Source organism: Curcuma longa, chromosome 2, assembly GCF_044706935.1.
Source record: "Curcuma longa cultivar G26 ecotype Majalengka, Jawa Barat chromosome 2, ITB_CL_G26_1.1, whole genome shotgun sequence".
NCBI classification, from domain to species: domain Eukaryota; kingdom Viridiplantae; phylum Streptophyta; class Magnoliopsida; order Zingiberales; family Zingiberaceae; genus Curcuma; species Curcuma longa.
In genome coordinates this window covers 6,223,438-6,247,091 of record NC_133862.1, presented here as the reverse complement: position 1 = coordinate 6,247,091, position 23,654 = coordinate 6,223,438, and the positions used below count along the sequence as shown (strand labels likewise).

Genomic DNA, 23,654 nt, shown 5'->3' with positions numbered 1-23,654 from the left:
ACAGAAATGTATGTAATTATGTCTCACTATCTTTCATACATCACTCAGAAATCCAGTGTTGAAACCACTCCTTGCAAATCCATATACAAAAACCACTCCTTGCAAATCCATATTCCAGAGCCCATTTGATATTGAGCAATTCAGATTGAGCTAAAATGATCAACCATCAATGAAGTCAGGTAGCTTGAGAAGAGAAGTTTGTGCTCATCCTGAAGAGCTTCGTGCTGCAGCTGCAAGACGGATGCATGTAGCAGTAATCCCGGCTGCAGATCAATTCAGAATGGGTGGGCGACAATGATTTTTTTCGCTCGTGCCCGGTATGTTTAGTGGGGTGAAAATTTTATTTTCAATTCTACAGAGATGATACCCAGTGTCCGAAGACACCAATGAATTCCTTAGACTCCCTCACTCATGTGGATATAAATTTTTTATTTTTCTAATATCAAATAAGCCATCAGCCGATTTTGTCCAAAACCGGCTGATGGACTTAAAGACCTCGAATGCACATGATCCGAACACCTTTTTTGCTCCTCTTGCACTTTATAATGTGTACATCAACTCAGAATGCATTGAGATACATCGTGTTAGAAGCAGGAATTTTTTTCGCTCGTGCTCGGCATGTGGATTGGTGTGGATATTTTATTTTTAATTCTACATAGATGATACTTGGTGTTCAAAGACACCAATGAGTTCCTTGGACTCCCTCACTCATATAGATATAAAATTTTAAATTTTTTATTAATAAATAAGCCATCAGCCGGTTTTGTCCAAAACCGGCTGATGGACTTAAAGACCTCTAATGCACATGATCCGAACACCTTTTTTGCTCCTCTTGCACTCTATAATGTGTACATCAACTCAGAATGCATTGCGATACATCGTGTTGGAAGCAGGAATTTTTTTCGCTCGTGCTCGGCATGTGGATTGGGGTGGAAATTTTATTTTTAATTCTACATAGATGATACTTGGTGTTCAAAGACACCAATGAGTTCCTTGGACTCCCTCACTCATATAGATATAAAATTTTAAATTTTTTATTATCAAATAAGCCATCAGCCGGTTTTGTCCAAAACCGGCTGATGGACTTAAAGACCTCGAATGCACATGATCCAAAAATCTAATTTGCTCCTCTTGCACTCTATAATGCGTACGTAACCTCAGAATGCATTGTGCCATCAGCCGGTTTCCTAATTGAGATCTTATGAAGTTCATGATTTGCAATTAGGGATGCTCTCAATATCATGCTTCATATTCATGCTCTTAATATAGCCTGAATTCGAGGGCACAAGCTGCAGCAAATAATGACAACAAACACCTCCTCAAAGAAGGCAGAAATATAATTTTAAGTCGAAACAGGATTCCTACAAAAATTCTCATGACAAAAAATTATTTTAAATAGTATTGCAATCAAAGAGTACATGAAAGATAAGCTCAGGGCAAGGGTTCAGACAACTGAACAACAAAAGAAGAGCCTCTCTTGAAATGGCTGAAGAGTAGCATTGTTGACTTGAAGAATATTCTGAGGATTTTGGGTAGAGAGGTCGGGTTTTTCTTCGTCGGTGTGCTTCGCCTCAGCAGATTTGTCAAGTTCCAGTTTTCCCCCTTCTCCATGGACCTTCTCCTTCCCCTCCGACGGCTCTGACTCGTCTCTAAATAGCTTGTTCTTGAGGATGACCTCCTCGACGGCGGCTCTGAGCTCCACCAGCGCCTTCCTCTCGGATTCCTTGAGATCCGACAAGAAGTTGCTCTCCTCCCTGAAGGACAAGGCCTTCTCCACAACCGGACCACCCTTTTCATTCTTCACCTCTACTGCAGTCGCATCCTTCTCTGCTTCCTTTTCAACCACAACGGAAGCTCGAATTGAGAATCAGCCGCGCGATTTTGGGAGAGGCGGGATTTTATTTCGGGATTTCGTTTCGGCCACGGTGGAGGATGAACAGTGAAACTCCTCGCCACGTCGGCTGTCGCGCACGGAGTTGCGTAAACTCATCGCGCAGGATATCATTCCTGTATATATATATATATATATATATATATATATATATAGTCCCCTGCCTCATCCTGGAGCGCGACGACTGCGTGGCCTCCCTGTGGCGGCGCCGCTGCTATGAGCGCGTGACGCTCCACCTCGCCAAGCGCTTCTCGCAGCTCCCCCACGATCCGCTCCCGGCCTCCGCCCCGACTTTCCTCCCCAAGCCCCTCTACGTCCGCTACCTCGACGACTACGCCGCCCGCTTCGGCCTCCGGGTCGCCCTCCGCCGCGAGGTCGTCGCCGCCGAGTACGACCCCGCGGAGGGGCGCTGGCGGATCGCGGTCAGGAGGAGGGAAAATGGCGGCGGAGGAGCGGAGGCGGAGGAGGAAGAGGAGTGCTACGCGGCGAGGTACCTGGTGGTGGCGAGCGGGGAGAACGACGAGGCGGTGGTGCCGGGGAGCATTTCGGGGATGGAGAGCTTTCCGGGGTCCGTGGTGCACTCGAGCCGGTACCGGAACGGGAAGGAGTACGAGGGGAAGGCGGTGCTGGTGGTCGGCGCCGGAAACTCCGGCATGGAGGTGGCGTTCGACATGGCCGAGTGTGGAGCTCGATCCACCGCCATCGTTGTCAGGAGCCAGGTAACCACATTTCACTTTCTGCCCCTCCAACTTTTCAAAATTGTTCTACCCCTTATATTTTCCTTTTTTTAATTTCAATACACGCACAATGGTTGGTTACAGAAAGTTCATGACAGAGGAAGAAGATAGTGTGATTTTCAAAAGTATAGGGGCTGACTAGTATAATGCACTAAACGATGGGGCAAAGTGAATAATTACAGTAAAAGATAGGGGTATTTTATTTATTAATTGCAACATGCTAATTAATTCAATGATTAATTCTCTGTTGATTTTGTAATTTTGGTGGTTATTTATTATTGTCAAATTGATTGAAAACTAATTTATATGTTGATGATTTATTTATTTATTTATTGCTCATGCAGATTCATGTTGTATCAAGGGAGATATGGCTATTTGCCATGTTGATTATGAGGTTTTTGCCATTGGGTCTGGTAGATGCCTTAATTCTCTTATTGTGTTACTTAAAGTTTGGGGATCTATCCAAGTATGGCATACATAGACCATCAAAAGGACCATTGTATTTGAAAAAATACACCCCCAAGTATCCGGTCATCGATATCGGCACGGTGAAGAAAATTAAATCCGGAGAAATTCAGGTATACTATACTACGTACTTGTTGTTCAAACTTGTTTATACAAGAGGCAACTAACTACCTACCTTGACGAAGGGCTAGATAGACTCGTATGGTTTAGAGTATCTAACTAGCTAGAGATGAAAAATCACAGGTCATGCCGTCGATAAAGTGCATCAAGGGTAACTATGTTACATTCTCGAATGGAAGAATTCAAAGCTACGATGCGATAATTCTCGCAACGGGCTATAGGAGCACTGTGAAAAAATGGCTCAAGGTGATTGTGTTGTGCTAACGCTTTGATCCTTCCTCACCCCTTTGGCCTTTGCCATCGTCGGAGGGAGATTAAACTTTCGAGTTCGAAATTGACTTTTGCAGACCGACGACTCCCTCATCGGAGAAGATGGAATAGTGAAGCGAATGTTCCCGAACAATTGGAAGGGGGAGAACAGACTTTACTGTGCTGGACTTGCAAGAAGAGGGATTTATGGGTCTGGAGAGGATGCTCAGAGCATTGCTAATGATATCGCTTGTGACTATCATCGTCGTCGTCATCATTAAGTCGTGCGAATCCTAATTATTTGGTATCGAAGTTGCTTGCGACTATCGAAGCTTATCTATATATCTCCCATGTTCTTTAAAGTGGAGGTAGTGAAGAGATACTGTGAAAGGGTTTTAGGGTATTCCAATCCGAGTGAACTAGTATGCTTTATCTAAATATTATTATGTTTCTCTTGTTTAAGTTGCCTGAATGAGTTGTGATCCAAATGTTAGGGTATGTTTGCGCTAGAGGAAGTGAGAAAGGCTCAAAGTCCCTTTCTACGATGTCTTCGTGCGAGTAAACAAAGATCAAACTTGCCGCGAAAAAGCTTCCTTTACTTCGCGGCCAACAAACTCTTAGTTCTAACTCCACACTTGCTTATAACTCGTATGAATATCACCCGATAAATTTACTAATTGTAGCTTCAACGACAACAACAATAATGAAAAGTTAATTGCCTTGCAAGATAAGAATTGGAAGTGCTCAAACAGCTCATAGCATCAATGTTGGATGGTGCCACTTGAGTTCTCTTAAACAATCCTCCTTTCTTGAATCATACTCCAAGTTATCAGCTCAGTGAATGAGGTTATTATGACAACATATTAAATCCTAAATCTTAAATCTTAAACATCTATTTGATTAGTTCACGAGTCTTTGTGGTTCGCGATGGGGAGTTAGGTTTCAATGGTTCAGTCTTTGTCGTATGCATCTTGTTTATTCTCCTAGAGAACCTTTGGGACGTGCTTGTAATCTAGTAGGGCTTAACTATTCCCTAACCTTTAAGGAGGGCTTGGGTCGTCAGGATAGAGAGCGATTGAGTCCAGAGGAGTCGAGAATATGAGCAATCAAATCTTAAGGAGTTAAGAGCGGGAGCGACTGAGTCTTTCAGAGTTCAGAGTGGGAGCAATTGAGTTTTAAGGAATCGAGAGCTAGAGTGATCAAGTGTTGGGCAATAAAGAGTGAGAGTGGTCGAGTCTTAGAGAGTCAAAAGTAAGAACAGTGGAGTCTTAGAGAGTCGAGAACAGTGAAGTCAATATCTCAATCCTAAATGGAGTTTGGATTCCGTCAAGATTCAATCTTGAGCTCTGTTTGATCTCACTCAATCCTTGACCTATAACTCAACTTGACTTTTGACTATTTCGTTCGTGCCACGTGTCTAATCCTTTGATTCCTCGCGATAGTTCTACCGCGACTAATGGTACATGTGCACAAAACACTTGAATTCATTTAATTTTTTGTTAGTTAGGATAACTCGAGTGTTTATAATGTTTACTACATTTTATGTAGTCATGTTCTTATAAGTCGCTTCAAATTTTCAATGGAGCCTTATCCATTGTTTCCACTTTTAATCTACACGATAAGTTTAAATAATAAGAGAATTAAGCTCCAATTATCTTAATTCTCTTCTTTCTTTATCATCAAAAACACTTACTAAGATAAGTTAATTAATTGTTTTCATGATGTAGATTATCGACGGATCATTATCTTTTTAAGGAATTTTTTACAAAGAAAAAAGGAACAAAAAAAAAGATATCCCAAACATAACCAAGAAACTTCTAGATTCACACTGTCGCCATCCATCCATCCAACCGTCCATTCCCCATCGTTGCCGATCGCTAGAACGCCTCCGCGCCGTCCATCATCATCGTCGCGAACTCGTCGAACCCCACGAACCCGTCGCCGTCCGTGTCGACGCCGCGGATCATCCGCCGGCACTCCTCGACGGTGCAGTCGCGGTCGCCGAACAGCAGATCGAACACCCCGTGGAGCTCCTCCGCCGAGATCTTCCCGTCGCCGTCGGCGTCGAACACCGCGAAGGCCTCCCTCATGAGCTCCTGCTCGTCGTCGCCGGCAGCGGCGCTGCCGGCGACGAGCGCGGCCTCGACGGCCGCGAACTCGTCGAGGCTTATGCACCCGTCGCCGTCGCGGTCGACCTCGGCGACCATGGACGCGACCTCCTCGGCGGTGGGAGGGTCGTGGGCGGGGGCCAGGCGACGCAGCACGGACTCGACCTCGAGGCGGGTGATCTTGCCGTCGCCGTCGCGGTCGAAGAGGGCGAAGAAGTCGCGCAGGAAGGAGGAGGAGGCAGGGAGGACGGATCGGGGGGTGGTCTGCAAGGCGGCGGCGGCGGAGGCGGCGGAGGCGGCGGAGGCGGCGGAGGCGATGGAATAGTCGTCGGAGGAGGAAGAGGAGAAGGAGGAGGAAGTGACGGAGAGGCCTCTGCTCTTCTTCTTCTTGCTCTTGGTCTTCTTCTGGAAGGATCTGAGGAAGGAATCGATTATCGTCATGGCGATCTGATTACTTGAGCGGGAGCGGATGGGGAAGGAAGGAAAGGAGAGGGACGAGTTAAAAAGAGAGAGAGGGAGGGAGGGGGGAGGTGAGTTTCCAGGAAGCTTCGTGGCATTGATTGAAGCTGGATGTGAAAGGTATATATATTTTTTGATATATAAATTAAATATGAATATTTTTTGTGATTAAAATTATATTTGATGTGTTGAAAAAGAAGGAAGAAATATTAGAAATATTAATGGGTTTGAATGAGTTAGAGAATGTGGAAGGGGACCGTTGTCCTCGTGAGCGGGCGCTGTTTTGTGTAACAGCCTGCGCTCACGGGTTTGGAGGCGTACGGATGGAGTTGGGATTTCGTAGATGGTAAAAGAAAGGGGCAAAAGTCAAAAAGCACCTTCAATTTTTTTAGAATCATGAATAATAATAATAATAATAATAATAATATATATTAAATGGTCAGTTAAATAATTATACATTTATTCAATAAAAAATAGAATCGGTCACTTTTGTAATTCTATATGATCGATTTTATGATAAGGGAGACTTGCTGAAAAATCCCCAAAGCAAAACTGAGCTTTGTGTTCAGTCCCCAGGTAAGAATTTCTTTGCATGCACTCCCTAGTTTCCCTAAGTTTTAGTTTCAACTCCCCCAATACATCAATTTACCTATTTGCCCTTATTAATTAACTTTCCTTTCTCTCATTTCCTTCTCCTCTATTTCTTTCACGACACAACCACTCTACTTCGAGATTTTCTCGACGACATCAGAAGAGTAGACGGCCGCATCAGCGATGGTGTAGAAGAGGCCCTTCACTCGACGAAACAGTTCACGGGAGAGCTCCTTGGTGACCTCGAAGTCAAGAAGATGCGGCGAGGGTTCAGCTCTGACATAAAAGGATCCATGGAGATCATCCAAAGAGGTGTGACCGTTGTCCAACCCAAAGAGGTATCGACGATGGCGGAGAGGGAGGAGGGACAGCGACGGAGGGTTGGAGAGAAAGGTGAAGTGCGGTCGATTAACGAACTGTAGGTCTAAGGAGAAGGCGAAAGTCATAGATGATGGGGCTCTACGAAATCCTCGTCGACGGTGGAGGATGCGAGATTGGGATGGAAGGCGTTGATGGGAAAAACTCCCAGCTTATTGATCTTGCAGATCTGAAACTCTTGATGGGATAAAGCTCCCATGGCTTCGCTCGATGACATCCTCGTTTACTTTTCTTCTTATTCTTTGCCTTCCACTCTTCTCCCTCAAACCAAGGCCTACACCTCACTCGGTACCTCTTGGAACAAAGTTTACATGACCCTCACTCATGAGCTCTCCGACGCAATAACAGCATGCGTCACCTCCAGCTCCATATCTCATGGTCGACTGCTCAACGCTCGTCAACTGCTCAACGCTCGCCTCATCTCTGCAGTCCTCGAGACCTCTTTCTCCTCCAGAATCATCTTCTCAACATCTACATTTACTGCATCTCCATTGATGACACGCTCTGAGTGTACAACGATATTTCCTCTCCTAATGTATTTTCTAGCAACATCATGATCAATAGTTTTACAAAATTTGAGTATTTGCGTGAAGCAGTGGAGTTGTTTGATAAAATGTCGATCAGGGACTCTACTTCCTAGAATACACTCATCGTGGATTACTTCCGTGATGTTCAGCCCTCAGAGGGGTTGAGGATCAATACACAACTTGTGAAGATGGGCACTCCTCGGCCGGTACCTCTTGGAACAAAGCTTGCATGACTCTCACTCAGGAGCTCTCCGACACAATGACAGCATGCGTTGACTTCGGCTCCATCTCTCATGGCCGGATGCTCCACGCCCGCCTCATCTCTGCGGGCCTCGAGGCCTCTCTTTTCCTCTCAACACCTACATTCATTGCGGCTCCATCGACGATGCACTCCGAGTGTATAAAGGCATTTCCTCTCCAAATGTCTTTTAGGCAACATTATGATTAATGGTTTTATGAAATTTGGACTTTTGCGTGAAGCAGTGGAGCTATTCGATAAAATGCCTGTAAGGGACTCTACACTCATGGTGGGTTACTTTCATGATGTTTAGCCCTCAGAGGCGTTGAGAAGTTATGCACGATATGTGAAGATGGACACTTCTCAATCGATGCCTCCTGGAACAAAGCTTACATAGCCCTCACTCAAGAGCCACCAGAACTTTATACTCAAAATTTTAAAATTAGTACTCAATTTCAAATAATTTATACTTAAATTTTTACATAAAATAAAAATGGTAGCAAGTTAGCTTGTTTTTTGCTATTTAATTACTAATTACATGTGAGGTTGCATCAAGTTTTTGATGGGGGATCACCGAAAATTTATACTCAAATTTCTTAAATTAGTACTCAATCTAAAAATAATTTATACTTAAATCTTTACAATGTATACTGTAATAGTCCGCTTATACTTAAATCTTTGAGTACAATTTTAGAAAAATTGAGTATAGAGTTCAGATGACACCTCCACCATGATTTTGATGTAATCTCACACATATATATGACTTAGTAACCAAGTAGGAAAACAAGTCACGATTGAGAGTATCATTATTATTTTACTACGTTGCAGCAAATTTACTCTTAATGCAACCTTATATATATATATATATATATATTAGATAACTAAGTAGGAAAATAAAGCAAGAGTGAGAGTGCCATTATTATTTCACCACCAAGGAAATGCCAAGTGCAAATGTATTGTTAGTACAAAATAGTAAAATTTCAGTACACATTTTAGAAATTTCAGTACAAATTTATTGAAATCGAGTACAATTTTAGAAAATTTGAGTATAGAGTTTAGATGACACATACACCATGATCTTGATGCAACCTCACATATATATATAGTTTAGTTACCAAGTAGGAAAATATGTCAAGAGTGAGTTTACAATTATTATTTCACCACAAAGTGAATACCAAGAGCATGTGTACTCTTAGTATAAAATAGTAAAATTTCGGTACACATTGTAGAAATTTTAGTATAAATTGATTAATATTGAATACAATTTTAAGAAATTTAAGTAAAGAGTTCAGATGACACCTCCATCATGATCTTGATGCAACCTCACATATATGTATGGTTTAGTAACCAAGTAGGAAAACAAGTAAAGAGTGAGAGTGTCATTATTATTTCACTATTTTGTAGCAAATTTACTATTAATACGACCTCACATATATATGATTTAGTAACCAAGTAGGAAAATAAAGCAATAGTGAGAGTGCCATTATTAATTCACCACCAAGGGAATGCCAAGAGCAAGTGAAATTTTAGTATAAAATAAGAAAAATTCAGTACTCATTGTGTAAATTACAGTATAAATCGAGTGAGATCCAGTACGATTTTAATAAATTTGAGTATTGTTGAGATGACACCCCCTCCATGATGACCATGAGGCAACTTCACATGTACATGGTTTAGTAACCATGTAGAAAAATATGTCAAGAGTGAGCTTACTATTATTATTTCACCACGAAGGGATTACCTAAAGCAAGTGAAATTTTAGTACAAAATAAAGAAATTTCAGTACTCATTGTGGAAATTACAGTATAATTCGAGTGAGATCCAGTATGATTTTAATAAATTTGAGTATAGTTCAGATGACACCTCCACCATGATGACCATGAGGCAACCTCACATGTACATGGTTTAGTAACCATGTAGAAAAACATGTCAAGAGTGAGCTCACTATTACTTTTACACTACTTTGAAATATTTTACTCTTGATGCGACCTCACATATGTATGATCTAGTAACCATGGTGGAAACCATGTCAAGAGTTTACTAACCATTTTTATTTCACTAGTTTGGGTTATGCCAAGAGCAAGTGAAATTTTAGTACAAAATAAGAAAAATTTCAGTACTCATTGTGTAAATTACAGTATAAATCGAGTGAGATCCAGTACGATTTTAATAAATTTGAGTATTGTTGAGATGACACCCCCACCATGATGACCATGAGGCAACCTCACATGTACATGGTTTGGTAACCATGTAGAAAAATATGTCAAGAGTGAGCTTACTATTATTATTTCACCACGAAGGGATTACCTAAAGCAAGTGAAATTTTAGTACAAAATAAAGAAATTTCAGTACTCATTGTGGAAATTACAGTATAATTCGAGTGAGATCCAGTATGATTTTAATAAATTTGAGTATAGTTCAGATGACACCTCCACCATGATGACCATGAGGCAACCTCACATGTACATGGTTTAGTAACCATGTAGAAAAACATGTCAAGAGTGAGCTCACTATTACTTTTACACTACTTTGAAATATTTTACTCTTGATGCGACCTCACATATGTATGGTCTAGTAACCATGGTGGAAACCATGTCAAGAGTTTACTAACCATTTTTATTTCACTAGTTTGGGTTATGCCAAGAGCAAGTGAAATTTTAGTACAAAATAAGAAAATTTCAGTACTCATTGTGTAAATTACAGTATAAATCGAGTGAGATCCAGTACGATTTTAATAAATTTGAGTATTGTTGAGATGACACCCCCACCATGATGACCATGAGGCAACCTCACATGTACATGGTTTGGTAACCATGTAGAAAAACATGTCAAGAGTGAGCTTACTATTATTATTTCACCACGAAGGGATTACCTAGAGCAAGTGAAATTTTAGTACAAAATAAAGAAATTTCAGTACTCATTGTGGAAATTACAGTATAATTCGAGTGAGATCCAGTATGATTTTAATAAATTTGAGTATAGTTCAGATGACACCTCCACCATGATGACCATGAGGCAACCTCACATGTACATGGTTTAGTAACCATGTAGAAAAACATGTCAAGAGTGAGCTCACTATTACTTTTACACTACTTTGAAATATTTTACTCTTGATGCGACCTCACATATGTATGGTCTAGTAACCATGGTGGAAACCATGTCAAGAGTTTACTAACCATTTTTATTTCACTAGTTTGGGTTATGCCAAGAGCAAGTGAAATTTTAGTACAAAATAAGAAAAATTCAGTACTCATTGTGTAAATTACAGTATAAATCGAGTGAGATCCAGTACGATTTTAATAAATTTGAGTATTGTTGAGATGACACCCCCACCATGATGACCATGAGGCAACCTCACATGTACATGGTTTAGTATCAACCTTATATCAGTCGACTGATATTTATTTCCAGTCGACTGACAATGACCAGAGACAATTTGGACTCGATTGGAGACCCTTCGCAGTCGACTGAGGTCATTGTATCGTGTTTTAAAACCCAAATCGTAAATCACGGCCGAACTTTAATGCACGATAACTCACTCTTGGTTTGTTTTCCTACTTGGTGATCAAATCAGACATATTTGAGGTTGCATCAAGATCATGGTGGTGGTGTCATCGAAATTTTATACTCAAATTTCGTAAAATCATACCCAATCTCAAGTAATCTGTACTGAATTATCCACAATGTGTACTATCATTTTCACATTTTGTACTCAGAGTACACTTGATCTTGGCATTCTCTTTGGGGTGAAATAGCAATGACAAGCTCACTCTTGGTTTGTTTTCTACTTGGTGACCAAACCACATATATGTGAGGTTGCATCAAGATCATGGTGGTGGTGTCATTGAAATTTTATACTCAAATTTCATCAAATCATACTCTTCTACAAAAGGTGGAATCCGCCACCTTAGCGGCCCCACATAAAATCATACTCAATCTCAAGTAATTTGTACTTAATAATCCACAATGTGTACTAAAAATTCATATTTTCCACATTCTCATGATATTTTTATTGCAATCTCAAGACATTACAACAACTAAATGTTTACATTCATTACATAATTTAAACCAACAAAGTAATATAGACATATAATATTCAAAATCCGATACTTCTTAACCAAAATCATAGCTCCATATGTCAGTCATGTCACGGGCTAGACATTCCACCCACATGCATGTATAAACTCCACAATCGATGGTTGCACCTTATTGCCGACAGGGTTCTCTTAACACATCCACACTAACAATGTTGAATTCTGATAAATGTCATATGGAAGCAGCCAAAAATTTTATCTGCAAAACACAAATAGCAAACAATAAACAAACATGACTCAAAATTTAATTTTAAATAAATTTCTATTTAAATATAATATAGTTAAACTTACAAAGACTTTTGCAGTCCCAACTGAGAATGAATCATGCATGGAGTTCCACATTTTAAATATCACTTCATCTTGTTTATAAACCAACAAAAATCAATGCCACCTGGTATTCATAGGAAAAATAATATATCTGTATCTTCCAAATATATCTTTAATTAGTTATTGTAGTCTACTCATTGTTAAAGATGTCATTTTTGCAAGAAAAGCTCCATAATCATTTTTTTGTATCATTGTAGTCTTCCAAATCAATGCCACCTTCAGCATTGCACTCAACTGATACTTTTAATCAGCTGACTGAATTGATATCAATCGACTGATTCAGATATTCAGTCGACTGAATATGATCCTAGTCCACTATAATTTGTATCCAGTTGACTAACCCCGCACAGAACCAAATTGGACTCGACTGGAAGCTCATTCCAGCCATTCTTTGTCGTAGACCCACTTTCAGTCGACTGAGTTTTAACTATAGTCGACTGATCTCGAACAGTGACGAAACTGACTCGACTGGGATTATATTCCAGTCGACTGGAGCTATTTCTGGATCACCATTAATGAAGGATCTCGAATGTCTTCTAGTGTTGGGGTGGTCTTCGTCTTCTCGGCTTCCACGGAGATGGGAGACAGAGTAGTTATTGGGGTAATTGGAATTATGTCATTGCAATTAGCAATTGGAATGATTGAAGGAGGAGAAGAAGAAGAGTCGGTTAAGCGTCTGGCGCGCTCTGCCTTCTATGCCCAATTTGTTCTGGCGACGGCGCCGGTCATGAGGGCGGCGCACGTAGCATGCGCCGAAAGGAGCCCCAGCCACAGCCCCGGCAAGCCCATTTTTCCGACGAAGCTGAGGAGGATTGCCACCGGCATGCCGACCAAGTAGAAGGAGCCAAGGTTGATGTTGGTGCCGGTGGTCGGGCGGGCGCTGCCGTGGAGGACGCCGCAACCGGCCGTCTGTGGGCAGTTGCCGAGCTCACAGAGACCGGCGATGGGGAGCGCGAGAGTAGTGAGGTGGAGGATTTCGAGGTCGCGGGTGAAGAGGCGTCCCCACTGGTGGCGCATGGAGGCGGTGAAGGCGGTGGCGGCGAGGCCGAGGCCGAGGGCTGCGGCGAGGGCGGCAGGAGTGGCAGCGCGGGCCTTAGCCGGGCGGTTGGCGCCTAGGACGTTGCCGACGCGGGTGGAGACGCCGAAGCTGAGCGCATTGGGGAAGACGTAGACGAGGGAGGTGGTCTGGATGAGGATGCCCATGGAGGCCACGGCATCGCGGGGGTGCGCGAGCAGGCCGTTGAGGAGGATCATCAGCTCGTACCACCACCACTTGAGGCAGACGGAGACACAAGACGGCGCCGCAAGGCGGAGCAGCGCTGGCCACCCGCGGAAGCACTCGCCGGAGAGGAAGCCAACTCCACCACCGGGACACGTATCGCGGCAGGATCTAGAGAGAAGAACGAAGAGGAGGAGGCAGACAAGGAGGTTGAGGTTGGTCCACACCATGGCTGCCGCCACGCCAGCTATGCCGAGGCGGAGGCGAACTGCGAGAAGGTACGTAAGCGTGCCATGGAGCGCCACGCAGAAGGAGGAGCAGTAAGTGACTGGGAGGGTGATGTTCTGCGAGCGGAGGAAGACGCGGAGCGGGTGGAGTAAGGAGAGGAGGAGGAGGTCCGGCGAGGCGGCCGCGACGAACACCTGCGTTGCCATAGCAGTAAGTGACTGGGAGGGTGATTATCTGTCTTTTTTTATTAAGAAAAGGGGGAGAGGGAGGGTGATTATCTGTCTTTTTTTTTTAATTAAGAAAATGGGGAGAAAAGGAGACTGAAGCGAGAGAAGGGGTAGACTTGTAAATTCATGAATTGGGGGAGTTGAAACTAAGTTTGGGGAGTGCATGCAAAGAAAAAGTTGGATGGGGACTGATCACAAAGTCCAGTTTGCAATTGGGGAGTTTTTTTAATAAAAGGACACACTCCAATTTACCGTATGTTATAACAATTATAAAAATACTCTTATTCGTATTACAAAGTGTAAAAATAAATTAAAAAAATTATTACAACCGCCAGTAACGGACTACTAACTAAACGATTAGCCACAACTTTTGTAATAGTCATTTAAAACAATTTTGACCTTTTAAAGGTGCTTTTGATTGTTTTTAAAATTATTTTTTAATCAAAATTAAACATATTATCAAGTTAGTGGGAAAATTTATTATTATACTCTAATTACATTTTTTTCTCCAAATTAAACATCCAAATATACACGAAAATCATTTAAATCCTAAACTACACTACTCTAAGTTTCGTCACTTTAACCCTGCACTTAATCAGGGGGTTAAACCCTAATCCGGGGGCTAAATCCTAATCCGGGGGCTAAGTCCCTGTCTTATTGCTGAACCTGTCACTGTCCAATTAATCAAACAAATATAGTTTCAATTATCTATTACTTAATTTTTTACCAAAAAATATTTGACAAAAATCATAACAATAATGCCCAGTTGAAATCGTCAATACAGTTTGTGTCAAAATCCTTCACAACCAATACAACTCTTTAAAACCGGGCAGGATCGATCGGATTGAATTGAAAAACTCATGCATAAAAAAAAATGATAAATCCTAGTCAATCTCATGGACTCAATCCCTGGAGGTGGCCGGTCCGGTCCCACGAAAATTTCCCACCGACCACCAGGGTAAATCGGGAAGCGCATACGACGGTCAATTCAGATGTCTAGCATTCTTTGATTATGTTCCCCATTTGAAAGAAAATTCTTGTAAATACGCCGTAGTTGGAGATCGAACCACGAATCCCTAGGTCACAACTCCGATGTTTTACCGTTGCACCATTACCCCGGAGACAAGCTCATGACGCATCCAGATAAGCTCCAAAGTAGCCAATGAAATGGACGTCTGTGTTTGTCTGCCGGTAGAAGACTTGTTCGTCCCTTCATCAGCCATTAAATGTTCATTGTTGGTATCCAGAATCATCACATGAAGTGAAGGCATCCCCTGACCTACTTAGTCCTCTCTCTCTGATGCTGATTCAGATAAGGCTAAAATTTTAAGCTGGTATCGAACTGTATAAACATAACAAATCGTTTTCAGAAATTATTGATTGGAGGAAAATTTAAAAATAAAAAAAAATATATATATATATAGAGAGAATTTCGTTATACTGCACGTCTTCCCGTATGTGACAAGTCTATGACTAAGTGGGCAGACCATCCAGATCACTTACACACTCAATCGTGGACGCTACACGTACGGAAAGATGCACAACATATCAGTATATTACCTTCTAATCATCTCGTGTCATCCTCAAGCTTGGTCAATGAAAGTCCCCTGAACCATAGTGCAGCAATTAGGTAACTTGGAGGAAACTTGAAGTACTGCAGTTTGATCCCCAGTTGGGATGTTTGGGCTGAAGGAAAAAATTAAATTGAGAGATCAACGGTTAAAGTATCCCTTAAAAGAAAAGGAAATAAAGGTTAAATATATAAAATTATAAAAATACTTTTACTTTTTAAAATAAATCTATATGTCAAAAATATATATATAGCTCATAAAACCAACAAAAATTAATATTTATGATTTAAATAAATAAAAAAATTTAAATAAATAATGAGTAGACATAATAAATATGTGAAATACAGAATTTGTATATTTTGGTATGACAAAAAATAAATCAATATTTATATATATATTTTTATTCTCTTGAGTTTTATATTCGGAGAAATTTACGATAAAGGTCGACGTTGAGGAGTACGAGCGATGAGATCCTGTGACAATTGCGTTATGTGATGAGAAGCCATGGTGCAAAAACCTAATAGATGAGTTATTTTAATAATTAATATTTTAACATAAGAATAAAATTAGAATAAATATTTTTTAAATTTTCCTTCCCTTTTTTTACACCCCAAATTAGGATGTAAAGAATTATGTTGATTCATGAGCATGCAAGGGGAAAGTTTACCCTTCTCTCCTCTTCCCCTCCTTAACTCACTCCATCCCAAACAAGGATCAAGATTCTCTTTCTCCTTCCTTACCCTTCTCTCCCTTTTCCTCACTTCCTCCCAAACAAACTGTTAGTGTAGGACCGTGGCACTTTCAAATTTATCTTAATGACCGGTTGAAAACTTGAGTTATCAAATTACGACTCTCACAACAAGACATCCAATAATTTGAGAAATGTGGGACAACTTTTCTCTAATTATTGATTTCGATGGAATTAATATGACGACAAATGCCCTGGAGTTGGATTGGATGTGTCGCATTCATCATGTGCAAGTATGGAAGGGAACAACGACAAAGGGAAAAGGTACTACTGGCCTTTGTTTCTCCCTAGCAACCACCCAACCACACACCACCTGTTGTGGATGAACAAGAGATCAATTTTCCAGTTTTGAATAGAGGAAGCTTTTTTTTACCTTTAGCAAATCGATCCACCGCCACCTTCTTCAGAGGATCAGCTCGGCTTGTTTGCAATCCGTAGGAGCAACCTGGTTTTAAAAAAACTTCAACCAAGAAACATCTGATAAGTTTTCTAGTGTAGTTTGTGGTCAAGGTCAATTATAAAATTTTTGAGCAATCTTAGCAGTAAAGCGAGTGAAGTTGAGATATCCGAGCAAATTAAGGGGACTATAGTGTTAAATTAGCTGCTGAGTGGATTGTAAATTCTTTGTTCAGAAACAGAAAATTCTCTGTTGCACTTGATTTGACTAGAATGAGTTTCAATTGATTGAAAGATAAATTGTTTCAATTGACTAGAATGAGTTTCATGTTGGGATACAATTAAAATCCCACGTTAGAAATACATGGAAAAGATCCTGGTATTATAAGATGGAAGATATCTCAATTAGTATGAGGTCTTTTGGGCAAAGTTCAAAAACAAAATCATATGGGCTTGGGCCCAAAATGGATAGTATCATACCGTTGTGGAAATGTATATGGATTCCATTGAATCTAACATTTCAATCGATTGATGGAGGTTGCAAACCACATAAGGATCCTACAATTCACATAACCTTACATTTATAAGCTATAAACTGTTTCTCAAATCTTAGCTACCGAGAGTAGTAGCTAAGGAGCAAGTTTTACTATGACAACAAGATTTACCTACATCAGATTGGAAATTCAGATGAAAATATTCATACACATCAAAGTGAGCCATTCAATGTCAGCCATTAGCATATTTGAATGAGTTAAATACAACCAACATCCTGGAACTATCATCATATTATCGTATCTACATATAACTTTTTCTCTTAAGAAAAACTGTCAACCGAACAATAATACTACAATATTTTATACATTTGTGGAGCAATTGATAAATCCGATATTTCCATATATATATTAAATGATCCATAACACACTCTTGAATTGAACCATTAGTAATCTTTGCCTGAAAGGTGATAAAAATAAAGCCAATAAAATACTAAAACTAGTGACTAGCGAGCCATTGGAATTGGAAAGATGCCTAACATTGGGAGTATCAAATTGTTACTAGTATTTTGGATAGCATTCTATCAACCTAGAGGTTGATAAATAAAAATAATTTTGAAAGACCAGTGTTGTAAAAAAGAAAATGAATATAATCACAAAAAAATATAAGTATTTTTTGTCATATCATTTTCTTGAATGAATACTAACAACAAACACCATATACTTAACTATTTTAAAGTTTCATATGAAGCAGTCTTTATCCAACACATAGGATGCATAAAAGAGCACTAGAATGCCCAGCATGTATAATGTATTTCTTTAAATGACCAATTCATTTTCATATTTGTTTTACATAGCATCTCCTGGGTAATTTTACTTATATTTCTGGCAAGTATTAAAATCATTCATAATCTAAACCTTGCCAGCATATATTGTTATACCATTTTACAATTACATTTTTCTATTCACTGGGTTTGCTTATTGATATTTTGAGCTACAATGCTCTCGTTTAAAATAAATACAAACAAAATGAGATATTTAACATCTACTATCTGGAGGACTTGAAGTTAATATACTTACAATGCTATTTTTATCTAACTAGACTAGTCTTTCATTGTGTGCATGATGTAAACAAGAAAAAAAGTGATATATCTATGTTTTTACATCTCTGAAATTGATGAAGAATTGCTTCACAGAGGAATCCAACAAAAAACTAAGCGACTAACTAGCTAAGTATGTGAAATGCACTTCAGCCAGATTAAATTTTTATCACATATAAATGAGAGACTGGCACAGAGTAGGAACACACCTCTATACACTGTCCCAGGATTTGACGGCTTCTCGAGTAATCTCCATTTCTGTTCGTAGTGGACTACTGAAGCATCCAAGGAGGCTGCAAGAGAAGGTAAGTTAAGTCACGAATTCCAGAGTCTTGCATCGAGAAAGTATATCAAAGGGAGGGAATCATCATTGAAGGAATACCAATAGAAAAAGGAAGATCCAAGAAGGCGAAATTAGCAGGGTGAGGGGTTTCGCCGGAGGGGAAAGGAGTAAAACTCACAGAGATGATGTCGCGGTCGCACCAGGGAATCTTATCGCCGCCGGTGAAGAAGCTGGCGACGGATTCGAAGAACTGCTGGATCTCGGCGAAATTGAGAGGGGCGAGATCGAAATTGAGCTCGTCGGTGGAATGGAGTGGATCTCCTCCGCCGAGGGGAAGATCTAGCCGTTTATCGATCCTAGCGTGAATCTTAAAGACTTTCCTTATATATATTTATAAGTTTGATAAGTCGATGAATATTATTTATAAATAATTTATAATTTCTATTTATAGACATTAATAAAGTTATTTATTTTAATTGATTTTGGATGAACATAAATGATCTTTTACCCATTCACAAAGGAAATTCGATTTTTTTATTTTGATTCGAAAAAAAACTAAAATAATATGTTAGATGTCAAAATAATTATTAAAAATGAAAATGAAATTATAAATTGGTCTAAGATTTTTTGATGAATTTATTTTATTTTACTTTGAAGGTTTTAAATTTTAAGTATTTAAGAATTTCCTAAACTTCGGAGGCTGTAAATATAAAAAAGTCCGAATTATATTCGGCGAATAAACCATCGCGAATCGGATAAATAGAAGATTCTCCTTCGTCTTCTCCCCCAATCTTTCCTCTCTCTCCTCCTTCTCGATCTCCCCTTTCCCTTCGCTCTTCTCCCTCTCTACCTCTCCCTCTTCCTTCGCCTCCCCGATCCTCTCCGGCATCCATGGAGGACCATCAACTGATCTCTCTCGCATCGCGCTCGGCGGAGAAGGTAACGCCGGATCCGACTCTCCCCTAATCCCTTTCTCCCATTTCTTTTGCCGCTTTCTTTGGTGATTTGTTCGATTTACCCTGGGATTTATTTCCCTTATTTTTTCTTGTGCCGTGTAGGTCATGGTTGCGAAGGGGATCGGTGATTCGGTCGGATCGGGGGAGGATTGCGGTGTCTGCGCTATTTGCTTGGAAAAGATTGCTCTGCGGGAGAGGGCGCTTGTAAAAGGTTGCGAACACGCATACTGGTTTGTCTGAAACTTTGTAGCGTTCATAGATGTTGTTGGATCCAGTCTTTGACTGCTTGCTTCTCGTCTTTTTTTTTTAATATTTGTTTATCTGTGTCCTTGGACTTGATTTATAGTAGATTATTCATTTATAAGTTGCATGTTCTAGGTTTTAGGAGAGTGAGTGGTTTTGGCTGCTTGCTTCCGTGTTTGCTTCTTCAGTGTAACAATTACAAGGTCCTGAAACAATTCATGTGAATCTTGAATGTGATCTTTCCATTGAGCTCAACCATGTATTTATCTGTTCCTAACTCCTTATTTTTCGCAAAGGTAGATTTTGGCAAATTATTACTGATAGTTGCATATCATGATTCTCTATTGTTGGCCTTAGTTTCATTTTCATTCCTATAAAGATTAGAAATTTTTTATTGATCGGCTGTGGCTTTCTTAAGCCAACATAAAGGTCATTCAATATGTAAAATTTAACTATGATTTTGATAATTAATATTATGTCCCAAAATCCTTCATGGTCGCACCAACTTCAGTACAGTAAGAAAGTTGCATAGCTCTTGCTGGTGGAAACAGGACTAAGAAGAGAATTGTAGTGATTGGGGAGAAAGCATTGCTATATGATTAGAAAAACAAAACAAAATGAATAAGAAACCGAGTATAGTCTTGGCACTTTTGTACCTTTTTAAGTATGGTAAAATCCGACAATAGAATATTTATCCCCCCTCTCTCTCTATTCTTCCTGTTTAGCAGTTAATAATTTCCATCACAGCAATGCCTACTCAAAGTTGCAAGTGCTGTGGCTATCTGAACAAATCAGTCCAAGAAAAATCAGATCATCAATCAAGAACTAGTTTTTCCTTCTACAGTCAGATCAACAATTGAGGAGATCTATTTGAATTTCAGGAGCTTTTGAAGATAAAATATGGACATTTTTCTATCAGGAAGGAATAGTAGGGAATGAATGTTTGTGAGATGCGATAGTCCTAGTCTTAATCTTGTATTATGGAGCTGTTTGAGAATACTAGGCTTTTAGATATCTTTCTTTTCTGTTATAATTCTCATGATTGACTTCTGACTTACCTGAGAAGCTGAGCTGAGATACCTATTCTTTGTTTACTTAATATTGGAACACGATGATTGATTCATATTGTTTTTGTGATATGAAATTGCTAGCAGCTCCCTATCTCTTTATCAAAGGAAAGTTCTAGTTGAATTGGACACACTGATTGTTTCTACCTCATATTGCTCTTCTCCATTCATAGATGGAGTGGCTACATAGCCATGCTTTTCTACAACTTGCAGAGTTACTTTGTAAATAGATTAAGAAATCATTCACACTGTTCTCATCACCTAAATATCATCTCTGATTATGAATGTCCATTTTATACTTTTATCGGGTTACTAAAAGAAAAAAAAAAAAAGTTCCTGACATTTCAACTGCATCTTGTACATGCTATGCAATATTTGCTACCATTGTTTTATTAATGAGAATCCAATGCAAAATCATCACATTATTTTTTGACACTTGTTTCTGATTATGCAGCCGTTAACTGAATGAAATCAAATGAAATAAACTTTCTATGTGAAAATCTGATTATGCATCTGTTGCTAATAGAATGATAGCATCAATATTTGCTCTGGGCAGTGTGACTTGCATTTTGAGATGGGCAACATACAATGAAAGGCACACTTGTCCTCAGTGTAAGAACCCATTTGAGTTTCTGAATGTTCATCGCTCACTTGATGGCAGGTTAGTAGTCATATTTCATCTGTGGTTTTATCTTAAATTATAAAATTGAATATTGTTGAATATATAGCCTTGCGTAGGGTTGGTCCATATAAAATTCCAGGTACTGCACCAAATGGTTAGTGCTGATATGGTTTTTGTTTTAATTTGATTTGGTTGTGCAGCATTCAGGATTACATGTTTGAGGAGAGTGTTTGTCTCCTCCTAAGGGCACATTGGTTTGTACCTTCAAATGTAAATACTCCAGAAGTAGAGTCGCAGGAAGAGGGTTACGATTTGTTGGAAGAATTTCTTCAAAATGAAGTCAACCAAGAACTAGATGATATCGAACTAGATGAAAGCTATTACATCAGTAGGGCGAGTATTCGTATTGGGAATAGGAGATGGGGTGGCAATGGCTATGTGAGTACCGGAAGGAAAGAAGCACGTCCAGTCGTTCGACAATGTTACGATGATGCAGCAGATGCCGGTCCATCTCATGGCCCGAAGAAGGAAGTCTCTAAAGACCCCACCGGTAGACGGGCAAAACGAGCAATGAAACGAGAGGCTGCTGATAAGGCTGCCGCAGCTAAGCACCAGCTGCATCTACAGAGGTTTGGCCGTGCGAGTACTTCCTCTTGAAACTCCAAGTAGTTACCTTTTTCATGGTTGTGTTGAAATAATCCAGCAGCACTTGTACAGTACTTTTAACTTCCTCATCAGGAAGTTGTGATCCAGTAGGATTAAACTTTCTCAGGCTAATTAAATAACCATCGATAGCACTGATTGAATGCTAATGATTCAAGATCTGGAGGTTCTTGCTGGATCCATGTAGGAAATTTAGACCCAAAAAAAACATTTTATTAGTTTCTTAAGCTGTAATTGCATTTAGCTTATACTGTTTATACTATTACATGATTACAATTTGATTATGTACTTTCCTGAAAAAGGGCAAATTCAAAACTTAGTTTCAATTTGATTTTCCTATTAGTGTGATTGCATTTATATCATCAAATCATGGGGGTAGATAAAAATTGCTCAAAATTATATCTATGGGTCATGCCATCTTATGTCCGATTGACCATGCTATCTCATGTTCTTGGTACTAGAGGTATATTAAGTTCGGCTAAGTTAAAGAGATTGATAGGGCCGAACTGAGGTGGTTGAGCTAAAGAGATTGACAAATCAGATTGCTCAAGACGTCGGAAGGTTTTTGTTACGGAGATTCCTCGGGAGAGGTCGGTTTTTATTGAGAAGACTCATCGGGAGGTCGACCTTTGTTAGGAAGACTCTTCGGAAAGTAGGCCTTGGTTGAGAAAGTCTCTTCAGGAGAGATCTCGGATTATGCCGCATGACTTCTATGTTGACCGAGTTAGGAATATATCATGTGGTTCCTTACTCACCTTTGTATCAATATATAATAAGATTATTTCTCCATTTTTACATGTTTCTTATAGGTCCCTTTTCTAGTGTAATGACTGAAAGTATAGCACCCTCAACATTCTCATTAAGAAAGAGAAATGGTATCTTTACGGTTCTACTCTTCTTCTATAAAAATGGTTGAATTGGGAATTTGTTGTATTTGTTGGAGTAGTTAGAAAAATTATAGTTTAAAAGACGCAAGAAGATATTATTTGAGAAATTTCAACCATTGACATAAACAAATAAAACTTAAAGTGACTTTTCCTTATCAAAGATAAAAAAAATACATTGTTATTGTTGTTTTTATATATGCCACACACGGATTTGCTATGCTGCACAGCATCCTTTAAATTCGTATGCAACCGTGTGCGACTCTCTGACCCTCACCGTTGCTGTCGCCCTCGCTGCGTCGTCCGACCACCGTCAGTTGCCGCTTCGGTCGCGATCGACGCACCACTTGTCGGCGCTTCGGTCGGCGTCGGATTCCGGCCGGATAGTGGTCGGAATCCGACGTAATTTGTTTGGAAAATGCCGCTCCCACTGTGTGCAATCGACGGCGATCGGGTCGGATTCCGACCGAATCGCAGTCGGAGACCGGCTCCGGCCGTGATTTGGTCGGAATCTGACTCGATGGCCGTTGACAGTGGCGCACAGGGAACGTTTTTGGCCAAATCATGATATTTTACCAAATCATGGTCGGAGATCGACCGAGAAAGGACCGACGTGCAATGTCGATCTTTAGATTATAATTTAAATAAGATAAAATGTAAAATATTTCTGAAAATTATTTTTAATTTAGTATTTTAAAAAACTCTCACAATTTTTATCAAATTTAATTGATATCTCTGTAAAATTTGAAAAGGTAAAATTTCAGCAAGTTTG

The 23,654-nt window shown here is 39.9% G+C and overlaps 2 protein-coding genes, 1 long non-coding RNA gene and 1 pseudogene across 4 annotated transcripts; 2 read left to right on the top strand and 2 right to left on the bottom strand.

Annotated features, from left to right (window-relative positions):
• Positions 1 to 169: 169 nt before the first annotated feature.
• LOC141821488 (putative indole-3-pyruvate monooxygenase YUCCA11) lies at positions 170 to 3,924 on the top strand. The gene is made up of 5 exons (XM_074708905.1): positions 170 to 284; positions 2,048 to 2,610; positions 2,973 to 3,206; positions 3,337 to 3,459; positions 3,561 to 3,924. The coding sequence occupies exons 1-5, from the start codon at positions 170 to 172 to the stop codon at positions 3,741 to 3,743; spliced, it is 1,218 nt and encodes a 405-aa protein (XP_074565006.1). The 3' UTR covers positions 3,744 to 3,924.
• A 1,231-nt stretch (positions 3,925 to 5,155) lies between these two features.
• On the bottom strand, positions 5,156 to 14,241 carry LOC141821487 (protein DETOXIFICATION 48-like; annotated as a pseudogene).
• Positions 14,242 to 14,853: 612 nt separating this feature from the next.
• Positions 14,854 to 18,786, bottom strand: LOC141818761 (uncharacterized). Of its 2 annotated transcripts, XR_012600996.1 has the most exons (5): positions 18,626 to 18,786; positions 18,374 to 18,457; positions 16,551 to 16,637; positions 15,419 to 15,544; positions 14,854 to 15,200 (listed from the first exon to the last, which is right to left on the bottom strand). It is a non-coding gene; the product is annotated as an uncharacterized LOC141818761 (long non-coding RNA). The 2 variants fall into 2 exon arrangements; XR_012600997.1 differs by lacking the exons at positions 14,854 to 15,200; positions 15,419 to 15,544 and adding an exon at positions 16,257 to 16,490.
• Positions 18,787 to 19,221: 435 nt separating this feature from the next.
• LOC141818753 (uncharacterized) lies at positions 19,222 to 22,219 on the top strand. Its single transcript, XM_074706205.1, has 4 exons — positions 19,222 to 19,386; positions 19,506 to 19,633; positions 21,270 to 21,374; positions 21,536 to 22,219. Exons 1-4 carry the CDS (start codon positions 19,339 to 19,341, stop codon positions 21,990 to 21,992), a joined length of 738 nt encoding a protein of 245 aa, XP_074562306.1. The 5' UTR covers positions 19,222 to 19,338; the 3' UTR covers positions 21,993 to 22,219.
• Positions 22,220 to 23,654: the final 1,435 nt, after the last annotated feature.

Bases quoted from the DNA above. Each gene is read 5' to 3' on its own strand.
- LOC141821488 (XM_074708905.1), top strand. From the start codon at position 170: ATGAAGTCAGGTAGCTTGAGAAGAGAAGTTTGTGCTCATCCTGAAGAG. The intron at 285-2,047 runs GTGGGCGACAAT...ATATATATATAG, and splicing joins TGCAGATCAATTCAGAATGG to TCCCCTGCCTCATCCTGGAG. The intron at 2,611-2,972 runs GTAACCACATTT...TTGCTCATGCAG, and splicing joins CCATCGTTGTCAGGAGCCAG to ATTCATGTTGTATCAAGGGA.
- LOC141818753 (XM_074706205.1), top strand. From the start codon at position 19,339: ATGGAGGACCATCAACTGATCTCTCTCGCATCGCGCTCGGCGGAGAAG. The intron at 19,634-21,269 runs GTTTGTCTGAAA...TGCTCTGGGCAG, and splicing joins GGTTGCGAACACGCATACTG to TGTGACTTGCATTTTGAGAT. The intron at 21,375-21,535 runs GTTAGTAGTCAT...TTGGTTGTGCAG, and splicing joins CATCGCTCACTTGATGGCAG to CATTCAGGATTACATGTTTG.